This window comes from Poecilia formosa, unplaced genomic scaffold, assembly GCF_000485575.1.
Source record: "Poecilia formosa unplaced genomic scaffold, Poecilia_formosa-5.1.2 Scaffold81, whole genome shotgun sequence".
Classification (NCBI taxonomy): domain Eukaryota; kingdom Metazoa; phylum Chordata; class Actinopteri; order Cyprinodontiformes; family Poeciliidae; genus Poecilia; species Poecilia formosa.
The window spans coordinates 2117443-2129563 of record NW_006800020.1 but is presented as its reverse complement, the minus strand read 5'-3'; the positions used below and the strand labels follow the sequence as shown (position 1 = coordinate 2129563).

The 12121-nt window shown below is 40.4% G+C and overlaps 1 protein-coding gene and 1 long non-coding RNA gene across 3 annotated transcripts in view; one reads left to right on the top strand and one right to left on the bottom strand.

Annotated features, from left to right (window-relative positions):
- Positions 1-235: 235 nt before the first annotated feature.
- Positions 236-1642, bottom strand: LOC107836748 (uncharacterized). Its single transcript, XR_001662694.1, has 2 exons — positions 1314-1642; positions 236-1263 (listed from the first exon to the last, which is right to left on the bottom strand). It is a non-coding gene; the product is annotated as an uncharacterized LOC107836748 (long non-coding RNA).
- A 5031-nt stretch (positions 1643-6673) lies between these two features.
- The window catches only part of LOC103141308 (synaptotagmin-7-like), a 123071-nt gene continuing 117623 nt past the window's right edge, over positions 6674-12121 (top strand). For both annotated transcript variants that reach the window (XM_007556903.2, XM_016673725.1), the window contains exon 1: positions 6674-6814. In XM_007556903.2, coding sequence (XP_007556965.1) covers positions 6781-6814 — 34 coding nt within the window. In that variant the 5' untranslated portion in view covers positions 6674-6780. The remainder of the gene's footprint in view (positions 6815-12121) is intronic.

Genomic DNA, 12121 nt, shown 5'->3' with positions numbered 1-12121 from the left:
CCTCCTTCTCCCTCTTTAGATTGTTTTCATCGGTTTTCAGCTGAATCTCAAAGTTCTTCTTGCTTTGTTTTTGTTTTGTTTTTCATCCAGCTGTGAATTGTTTCACCGACCTTGTGCATTCGGTTGTGTGTGTGCGCGTGTGTGTCTGATAGTGTAGTGCTGTAGTTGAAGTGTAGTTGTTGGCGTGCTACGGTTTCTCTTTTTTTCTCTCTCTGTTTACTCCGTCTGTGTGTGGTTTTTTTTGTCACAATCCTCTGCCAGTATGCAGGTCGTGTGCAGAGAAACTTCTAAAAACACCAAATGTACTATTCGGAGTGTGTACAATCAGAGAAAGCACAAGGGATTTTTAGGCATAAAGGCATAAGAATAGCACATGTTTCCCTCTAAACTGATTTGTTTCTTTGAATCTGTTGCTATAAATTCCAATATAAAAGAAACATATTTATCTGCAGTGCTAGTCAGAACTTTGCGTGCACTCACCAAACCATTACATGTAATTATTTGAGTTGATGTTTTGCTATAATTGGGTGCACAAGTTTGAATTCAATCTGATTAGGTGACATTTTCAAGCCTTTATTTCTGCTAATTATGATGATTAATAAAAGAATGTCCTTTCATTTTTATACACGATTAGAACATTACGTCGGACCACCTGGGCTTAATGAAAATATGCTTTCATAGGCTCTTATAACCTGATATCAGAACGGTGTGTTCCAATTCATTGAATATTTTCTTTTTATAAATAATGGTCAATTATGTTTGTTTGTGTGTTTCAATTTTAACCATTTTTTTTTACCCTGTGTGGGCTAGAAAAAAATCTGTGATAAGTTCAAACTTGCAACCCCATGTCTGTTTTTAAAATAATTTAAAGCTGTATAATTATTCCTCCATGTGTGAAGATTAGCTTCAATTAATCAGAATTTGTACCCAAATTATTTGGAGTGTGCGCAAACATCTGATCAGCACTGTGTATTTATCTATGTCTGTAAACCTAGAGGGCTGAGACAGAGACCCACATGATAGTGTCCACTATGTTAGCTATAAGCAGTAAGCCACAAGATGTATATCGCCTACATATTCTATATGAATCAGATATAAGAATGTAACTTAGATATTATGAGATGTATTGTAATTATTGTGAAGAGTTTATAACATTTTAATCTAAAGATTTGTGCTTTTACACTTTCACTGAAAAATTCATGAGCCAGCTTACTGTTATGCAATAAGTAGCCACACACACACACACACACACACACACACACACTTGCGCGTTAAGAGAGGAGGCACTGAATACAACCAAGTAATCACAGCACCACACACACATGCACACACACAGAGTATTATTATTGCAACCATGAAGCTCAGAGGCCGTTCGGACTCTGGGCTCACCTCGCAGCCCCTTGTTCTCTTCCTCCGAGAGGAACTGTGCAATAAAGCACTTTAAAAAACGAGGACCCTCCCGCCTTCGATCTGCTAAGCCTCTCTATCACAGAGGCCGTTTGCGAGGTAGTGTGGTGAAAGGCACAGTTGTTTGTTAACATTTGTCTGCAACGCAATGGAAAAGAAAAAATATATATATATTGTGTTCTGTGTCACAATTTACTGTTCAATAAACTGACTGTCCTTAAATTGCCTGTCGTAGTTGTCTGTCCTGAAGGTTGCGAGCCTTCCACTCATCACTGTATCTGCTTTCAAGGTCCAGCAGTTATTTGACAGAATACAAAAGAACTGACAGAGTGTGTTTGTCTGTAATAGTGCTGTGGACACAGGAAGGGGAATGCTTTTGAAGAGACCAAGGACGACTGTGTGACTCCTCGAGGGCATCTGCAGTTGCAGCCTCGTAGCCACCAGGTGGCACTGTGGGACCACGGATGCAGTTTCTGGGAAGAGAGTGAGCGTCACCATCAGGCACCACAGGTGTCTGTTCATTTTTAGGCGGTGTGACCTGTAAATCACACCTTCCAACCGCTTTCTCCTGTTTTTTCCCCCCCTAAAATATGCAAACGTCTACACACTGGAGGCTTAAACACAAATGCCCTTCTTTCCTGAGCTCCCTGTGCTTTCGCTTGATTAATTAAGCCTGTCTAAAAACTTAAAATATGCACAAAAATTAGCTTTCCACCTCATGTTTGGTTTTTGACTTAACAGATCTCATAAGAGGGGGTGCTCATTCATTTTTAATCCTGTTTTATTTATTTATTTATTTATTTATCCAGCATTGGTTCGTGGTGTTAGCTTGCAGAGTGCTATTTTGCACATCCCTGCAGCATTATTACATCATAGTACTTTCATGTAACCCTGCACGCACGCACACGCACGCACACGCACGCACCCACCCTGCAGTCTCTCTCTGCGCTTCTGTCTTCCTCATTTCGGTTAGAGTCAGATTTCATATTGAGAGACACCTTTCGTCAGACCATCTACTCCAGTGTTTACTCGCTCACACACAAACTCACTCACCAGAGAGAGAAAGAGAGATTAGAGGAAGGCTCAACGAGACTTTGAAATCTGGAAATGAGCAGCAAGCCACTGTTCCTGTGCACACTCAAAATCCTTTTCATGTGTCATGACTTAAGCTTCCACCGTGAACTATTATTAGCCCTTTCTTGCTCTCGGTGGCAAGTGGAGGAGGAAGGGAGAGGCAGTTAAGTTGAGCTGAGTGATGGAGGAGAAGCAGGAAGCAAGAGGTGGAGAAGCAGCAGAGGGACCGGAGGAAGTGAGGGGATGGTGCTGATGTGTATATAGGTCACTAAATCAATGGGAATCAGATTTTTGAAGGTGGTATTTATAGATACCAGTGGAGACAGATGCATCAGTGACAGGCACAATGTTGCTGGCAGCGAGGGGCTGGGCGGGAGGGGAGGATCTGGGAACCGAGTGCGGTCAAATTAGTCTGCTGAGAATTCTGCCCGACCAGCGGGGAAAGATGCTCAGCGGAGTGCAAATAGCACGGAGAGCTCAGTGCACGGCAGAGTATGATCAAATGAAAATCACTACAGGATGCTCGGGGTAAATGACTTTTTTGGCTCTATTGATCAAATGCAGGGAAACTGTTGAAAGCATTTCCATCAGCGGCGCTGATTTACTCATATCCTATTGAGTTTTTAATCTGCGATATCACAGGAGCCACATTATTGAATGGGATATCGGCCCTCTGTTTCGTGAGCTTCACAGGGAAAAATGTGCAGATTTATGTCAAAGTGTCAGAAGTCGTTTTGGGATCTCTACTGAGTTTAATGTTATAGATTTATTACACAACATCTGTTTTAACAAGTGGCAAAAGTAGTGAGACATCCTTTTTGCTGAGGTTTTTAATAACTGTCATGCCTCATCCCATTTATTCTCCAATTCTCCATGTCTCTCGCTCTCTCCACCAAGAAGTTCCATTACAAATTGGTAATTTGCTCAGAGAACATGAAGGGAAAAAAATAATTAAAGAAATTGTTTTAAATTGCTTCCTATAACTGGCTTTTTCTGGGACTGTGTCAAGGTCAGGGGCAAATCAGTCCTCCTCCACTTCCAGAAGTCTGCCTGAGCGTGATGTAAGACCGCCTGGATACCGAGGGCTTAAATAATCTGCATCTCATTCCTGTAGCGTATTCTTGGTGGAGGTGAAAAGCAACTATTTCCCTTTGCACCTAAAAGTGATGGTTACTTCCTTTCTGGGAGTTCCTGATCTGTCCACCTCCATGCACCTGTGTTTCTGCATGCAGGACAGTGTTGTGCATGCAGGAACACAGTAGGTGTGAATATATACAGAAGATAAGACAAGATAAGGGATCATAACAAAATTATTTGTTTCTCTGATTTAACTATTTGTAGACATGTGTTTAAGTAAACTCCTTTTTCCAGAAACTAGTGACAAGACAAATGACAAGAAAAAGATATGGAGTTTTCAGACAGACAAATCTACTTCATATTCATTTTTTTAAGCTAACTTATTAAATATTTTAACTCTAATAGTTAAAAATTTATATCTGGTGGAATAACCGGGATTTTTAATCACATGTTTCTTGTGTGGTGGCAAGCACCAGATTGGTTGCTCATTTTAACATTTTGTACCTACGTGTTGCTATTTCTCTCACTCCTACTGCTGTTTCATACCTACACACTTAAAACACTGAATATCAATTTATTCTTCTAGGTGTTTCGGTACTTTAATTAATTATTGCGCACAATATTAATAAAAGTTACACAACACTTAATTCACTACATATTCTCTGAAAACATTTTGTTACATTTCCATTTAATTTCATTGTAGTGTTTGGTCCCATATAATGTTCTGAAATTTGAAGTATTTAGATCCCCTTCAAAACCAAACAAACTCTAATCAACCTCCTGCTGGTAGATGTTTACCAGCAGATGTTTTCTTACAGTAGACTATGGGTAAATTATATAAAACTACCATTATTTATCAATGTGGCTCTCCACCAGTCTTCCATCTTGCTGTTGGGTGACATTTTATCCCTTATTTCTGAAAAAAAAAATGTAGTGGTCTCTTACTTTTTTGCAGGGCTGCAGACAAAAAGCAGGTGGAAGTGCATAACAGGTCTCAACATGAAGCGAAAACGCAAGACCTCCCGAGGGGTTCTCTAACTGAACCATTAGAATGACTCAGTTTTTGCTGTTGCAACAATAACCAAACGATATCATAGTGGAAAAACTCCATCCATGTTTTTACATGGATGTTTTCACTTTACGACTACTTACATTTTTACTGAGCCACTAATGTAAAGTATTTATTAGTTTTAAAATGTGTATTTAGTCTGCAGTTTTTTTTTTAGAAACATGTTAAAACATTTAGATTTTTACAAACACATTATTGTTCAAAGATGTAATATTTACATTACATGCCAGTTTCTTTATCTCTCCATCCTCTTTTGTTAACCACTTGAGTCTTGCAGGGTCACATGGGGGCTGTTGTCTTCCTCATGCGGTCAGTGGAGGAGAGGTCGCCAGTCTATAACACAGAGACACACAATAACAACGCATGCTCAAACTCAGAGCACCTTATATACAGGATTTTATTGTATATTAGACAGGGAAAACACGCACAAGTGGTGTAATAAAAATCCTGGATCTTCTTGCTGTGTGGCAACATAACTGTTCTACCTCGTAGTCACCAGTGTCTTTAATAATATTATCTTCCAGTTGTTATTTCCCTTTTGATTTACGTTGAAAATGCAAGATTATTATTTGGAGTTTGAGCCCCTGCAGAGAGTTATGGGTAAAGAGCAGAAAACAAATAAACACACATTGCAAAAGTATCCTGGGTGTAAGAAAACAGAAAAATGATCAGAAAGGTAAATAGGACACACACACACACACACACACACACACACACACACACACACACACACACACACACACNCACACACACACACACACACACACACACACACATTTTCATCAGAAGACATCCATTTTTTAATCTGAACTCTGAGGTGCTGCTGTCCATGGTGCTGAAAGGCCAGTTTGACATAGTAATTAAATAAAATGGTGAATATTGAAACATGCTGCAATAGCAGAGTTTCAGTAATAACAGAAATTAGCTTTATTAGCTATTCATTCATGTCTTTGTTGGTTTTCTGATGAAATTTAGATTTTAATATTTTATGAGTGTATTAAACAAATGACCAGTAATGAACTGACTAAGGTTTTGTTTTGATTTGGTCCTTAAATAAAACTATAATATACTCCTAAAAATGTTGTAAAACGACAAATGTAGGGACATCTGATAACAAAAATTTAATCATTTAATAGTTGAATTAACAAAAATGTATTATAATTAATGAAAAAAAAAGTTATAAATGTTAAGTTAAATATGATGCAATTTGTGTAAACCACTTTAATTTTCAATTAACTCCAGTAATTTCCTCCGATAGTCATTAAGAGTTTCCACTTTGGAACATTTCCCAATCCCCCCCCTCCATCCCAACTCCTGGAAAGCTAATACATTTATGTGAAGTCTCTGGAAAGTTCTCAAAAGTTCACTAGACATTTTCCACTGCTTGTTATTCCAGCAGCAGGATCGTGGAATGACAGGAAGGCAAAACTGGTGAAACACATATACCTGAAACTGAACAGGTCATGAGACCAGGCTTCCAAATTACCAATGGAGAACACAGGTTCAATTGGATATAGCTTTAACCACTCCTTCCGCCCCCCTGGTCTATGCTGCCCTGGGTGGTCGTCCATATCGTCAATGTCAAGAAACGCCACCGGTTTTTATAATTTTACTCCTTCAAAGGATGCTTTCTAACACAAGTGAAGATATTTCAAATTAGGCTTGAACCCAATCAACAAGCTGCGACTCCAGGTTGTATTTAACATAACGCACAAAACAACAACAACAAAAAAGAAAACCAACAATAATATTCAGCAGCAGCAGAGAAAGGAAGCACTGGAGACTTTACGTAGCTGCAAAAGTCACTCTCCCCATTTTGTCCTCTAAGTCAGAGAGAGAAGGAGGCAGCGAGAGAGGAGAGGAGAGAGGGAGGGAGTATAGTGAGAGTCTCGGACTGGTTAGCCTACCTATCCACTAGGAGGAGAGGAGAGGCAGCCGAGCAGCAGCAAAACAATAAACACCTACTACTACAAATCACATCGGCGGAGTTCACGGCACACGCAATCAGAAAGAAAGAAAGAAAGAAAGAAAGAAAGAAAGAAAGAAAGAAAGAAAGAAAGAAAGAAAGAAAGAAAGAAAGAAAGAGGAGTGATACTAACAGACAACTGAGACAAAACGCCATTGTGTTCGGTCGGGAGTGAAGTCACACAGCCATGTATCTGAACAGGGAAGAGGACAGCAGCAAAGGTAAGGAGATCCTGTCAAGAACTGCCACTCTGTGCTGGGAGAGCGTCCTGACAGTTTCAAGGTGTTCCATTGCTTAACGCGCCTCCTCTGCTGGAGGTGACACCAAAAAAAAAAAAAAAAAAAAAAGGTGGGAATGTTCTGTCACACATCCTCCCCTTTAATGTGGCTCGTACTTGGAAGCCTCGTCCTTTCTGCGCGGACAGGGGATGTTGCTGAAAAGTGTGGGCTGTCATTATGTAATATCGGTGCAGTTAATTGCCTCCTAGGAGGATGCATATCTGTACGCCCGATCCTGTTTTCTGCTGCTTTACTAAACCGATCAATTGCGAACCTGTTGTGGGCACATCCACTTTAGTCGTGCACGAATTTTGCAAGTGTGCACCGGCTGGATTTGTGCGCTTATTTAATGTTGTGGACATTAAGGGTAACGTAGCACAAGGTCAAAGCCTTGAGCTGGGAAGAAAAACCCCGGTCTAAATAGGTTATTATCTTCCGCGCTCTGCAGCATCCTGCAAAAAAAAAAAAAAAAAAAATACAAACGGAGTCGGCTGCAGCTTAATGCTTGTAAGGAGAGACAACCGTGCCGCAGCGAGAGGGGTAAAGAAGGGTACAAAGGAGGAATATTTGAGTAATCTCTCCCACGTGTTTTTGAGGCGTGATTCCCCTCTCTCCACTGCTGCTCAGAAACGCACTCCACTCTCGTCCCCTGCTGCTCCCCACGAAGCATAAATAACTCCCCCGGGCTGAGAGGTAACGCTAATTACCACCCAAATCTTCAGGTTGTACGGGAATAACACCTGCTGCTACTGGGGACCAGTCGAGGAGGTGAGGGTGGTGAAAGAGGGCGCAAAAGGTGGAGTGGGAGGAGCCGTTTTTTTGTGTGGTGTGAGATGTGATCTCACACGGACCACAACACCGTGACTACTGTACGGGGAAGTGTGAGAGGGCAGCAGCAGCAGCAGATCCGTGATGGTGGTGGCAGCTCACAGAACCAGGATTACAGCCCCAAAACAAGCCAGACACTCTTTGACGTTTTCTGTTGTCTTTCTGTCTTTACTTTACAAGAACATAAAGGTAAAGACAATTACATTAAAGACAGCAAAAACACTAATCCGTCGCTTCTTGAAGTCCAGAGTTGTGTACGTGGTATAATTTTCGCAGCATAAATTCAACAAGCTGTCAGAATAATTGCCGTCCTTATTGACACCATCACACATCTGCGGATTTGCTGGCTGTGCGTCCCATTCCGTCACATCCCAGTGGTTATCCCATTGGGACCTGGTGACTGTGGAGGCTGCTGGAGTACAGTGAAACTCATCGTCACATTCGAGATGTCAGTTTGAGAGGATTTGAGCCTTGTGCCTCTGTGCGCTATCCTGTTGCAGGCAGCCATCAGCACACTGTGTTCATAAAGGGATGGATTTGGTCCACAATGATACTCGGGTAGCCTGTGGCGATTAAACAGTGATCAAACACTCATTGTCCCCAGTGTACCCCCCAACACCAGATAGACCTGTGTTTTTATGTTGTTTATACCTCATTCTTACCTAACATTCATATACCTAATTGGTTTATGAATGTTGCAGCTGAAATCACGACTTATTGGACCAGGCTGTGTTTTTCTAACCCATTATTGTCCATTTGCGATGAGCCTCAGGTTCTTGTACTTAACAGACTGCAGTGACTCCAGATGTGCTCCTCTGGGGGATAAGCCTAATTTAAAAACACGACTTTTAAATTGCAAACACTGTTTCTGCTTTTGATCGGCTCTCCCAAGTTTAAGTTTCCACTCTTCTCCAATCAAGCCAGTACGGTTTGCTTTAAAAACCTGTAAGTAACTGACCTGGTGAAGGGAAGTGGCCAGGTTGCCCACAATAGGGCTCATATTAAATATCTAAACCTTTTAATTTCAGTCTGACTGAGCAGTTGTAAAACTCGGGTGAGAAAGAAATATTTAAAAATCATTTATCCGATGCAGTGCTGCACAGTGGAGCAGATGGTAGCACTGTGTCCTTGCAGCAAGACAGTCCCGGATTTGAATCCCGGCCTGGGGTCTTTCGGTATGGAGTTTGCGTGTTCTCAGTCAGTCAGCTCCCCTCACTGTCTTCTGTTGGGCCCACTTGTCCACCATATTGCAGCTGTAGGAGGCATATGTACATTTTTGGAGCTTGGTACAGAATGTTGTTTTGTTTTGGCGTGAGTTTGATGTTTTTTTGCTCTGCTGTTTGAAAGAGATGGATATCTGTGGTTGTATTGTGCTTGAGCTTGTTGCGTGTTGCCTTTTGATTGGTTGTTTTGTCTAATTAGTTTATGAAAGATTAGAGCATGCTCACTATAGAAGTCTGGCACCATTAGAGGAACACAGTCTTTTGACCGTCACTTTCTATTTGTTATTTTTATTTCCTTTTGGATTCAGTAAAGACTGAAGAATGACTATTGGATTCAAGACCTCTTTTTTCTAGAAGAAACGTGTCGCATTCGAAAGAGGTTTGAGGGGCTAGACTAGTGAGAGCTTGCCGCACTTACAGCAGCTGAAATGCATTACATCACAACAACCAATCACAGCTCTGTAGAAGGTTATGCTGATGCTGTCAGGGAGTGATGTTTATTTCAGTTTTCTTTAAAAGCGCAGTCTCTGCTGAGTGCTTCACAGTCCCAGTGGTGTTCTTCAACCAGGTGGGGTCATCAAAGATCTGCAGGTTTTTTGGAACTCTGCGTTATCAACTCTTTCTAATTCACTGTTGGTGAGGTTGCCTGTTGTGACCTCAGGCTGTGACCTCTGGAAGTCGATAATGATCTCCTTTTTTTGTTCATGTTGAGCACCAGGTTGTTGTTTCTGCAAAGGCTCTCTAGCTGTTTTACTTCCTCTACGTATAATGAATCTTGATTCCATTGAATGACTTTTAGCACTGTGGGAATATTTTTGCAGAAATCAAAGCAAAATGCAAGAGAGAAACATGTTTGTGGACGCATTTACAAAAAAAAAGTGGGCTTTTTATTAGTTCAGAAGCATTCAAAGAGCAAGAAAAGCATACGTGACTTCCAAGTACTTCACTTCTGGAAGCCAAGTTAAGGAAAAGCTGGCTAACTATTGTTACTTAATCTGCTGACTATGCAATCTCTCTAAGCTGGTCTGATTACAAAAGCCAATACTGGAGTGACCTAAAGTAAAGTTACGTGAAGTTTTGTTCAGACCAGTCATGTGGCACAACTCTGACATCCACACAAGTCCTAAAGTATCACTCTGGTGAGACTTTCTGTTATCCTCATCAGCATGAGTCAACACACCACAAAGGCTGTTGATAAATTGATTCTGCATTAAATTTTTGGCTTAAATTAACAAAATCTTGATGCTGCTACGTATCCCATATTTAGTTTTTTTTTCTTTACATCTGTGTTTATTCAGAAGACTAAAAGTTGACACCTTAAGCTCTCTGGTCAAGGTCGGTATAGTTGCTTGTCAGAATATAAATGCATCCAGAGTTATTTCATGAGTTTGAGCATTTGATTGTAATGGTAAAAGTTTCTTCAGAACCGAGAGAGATTTATTTATCCTTGTTTCATTCAGAGAGAACCACTCAATGAAGCTGGAGACAATAGCTTCTCTTTGACTGACGCATTCACAGTGTATCCCATAGCTGAGTGGGTTACATTACAATGGATGTATCTTTTACACACAGTCTTTTAGAAGTGGAGTTATTTCCACCTCATCAAACAATCTTTATTGACATCTGCTGGTGGATTTGCAGCTAAAGCTGGAGGCAGCGTTTTTTGTTTCTATAAATGTCTATGTTGCAGTTTTGTCATTTTCAGTAAGTACATTACCTTAATTTTCTCTTTAATAAGTTGACTCTCTCTCTCTCTGTTGTTATGTAGTTCTTAGGAACAAACAACAAAGTTTGCTGACATTGTTAAATTGGGATTATTACAAATTTTAGCTGAAAAAAGCAAATCATTGCACCAATGCACCCCTAGAGTCTTTCCCGGCATTTAGACTTGAAAAATGGCCAAGCTTGCTTCTGGTTTCCTGCTTTCCAAAAACACTTTGTGAGAAAATAGCTGCAACTCTCTGTTCATTTCTGAGCTCAGTAGATATTTTCAGGTTTATCATTTCCCTTTTTTGAACAATAAAAAAATTGAAAATAGAGTAAAACAAATAAAACAGTCAAGGTTGTGGCCACAATGGAAGGCTTTATTGAACAAAATACTTGTTTTGTGTCCTGAGTTGAGTTGAGGTTTTTTATTAATCTGTGTTCCTTAGTCTCTTTTTTGTTTATTTTCTTTTAGTTAAGTCCTTCTTAGTGATTCTAGTTTATTTTTTCTCTTTAGTTGTTCCTTGTTACTCTAATTGTTTCTTAGGTTTAGTCAATCTTTAGAATCTAAAGATTTATTTCCCAGTCCCTGTGTATTTTCTCTCTCTCTCTCTCTCTCTCCTCACCCTGCCTTCTGCTACAATCAGCACCACACCTGCAATCAGTTAGCCAATCAGCTCAGCTCCCTTGTTCCTCATTCACTCTCTCGGTACTTAAACACTTCTCTTCCTCTCACTCTTCGTTTCTTCCCTGTTTTCCACTGCTGGATTTTTTGCCTTCAATTTACGGTTTTTGTTTTGCTCTGGTTCCCTGTGGTCCCATCATTCTTCGCATTAAGTATTCTTCATTTACTTGACATCTTTGCCTTTCTGCATTTGGGTCCACCATCAAAGCACACATCATGACAACTTGTGCTGTTTATGTTTTCTGTCTGACAAGACAAAAACTATTGATTTCAGTTAAAGCTGCATTGAACTAGAATGGCACAATATCAGGGAAACGTGTGATTAGGATACTATGATGAAGGTATTGATTATGATTAGCCCACTCTGTTTTTCTTTTCCTTCATCCCAATGATCCCAACACTGTGAGATTCAGCATCTCAGCCACTAAAAATACACAGTAAGTGAAAGAATAGTGCGATTTGAAGGTGTTATGGTCAAGGAGCGGAACACATATTATTATGACCCAGTGTTGGGCATTTAAAGGGCACCCACGTGTGTTTCCTTTTAACCCTTGTGTGTGTGAGGACTGAGGCAAATGTAGAGGTCTATAGAAAATGATACAGGTTTTGCGTGTGTGGGGTTAGTTGGACCCCATTTCGACATATAAGAGTTAAACTGTGTCATCCATGCAGCCCATATGCCTGTCAATTGCACGATGCAACCACAAGACCTCATTCAAACCTACAATACGACCCCATCAAGTTCTGGAAATGCTGTCAATAAATGCAGCCTCAACCACATTTAAAAACGATGAAATTGGCTCTTTAATC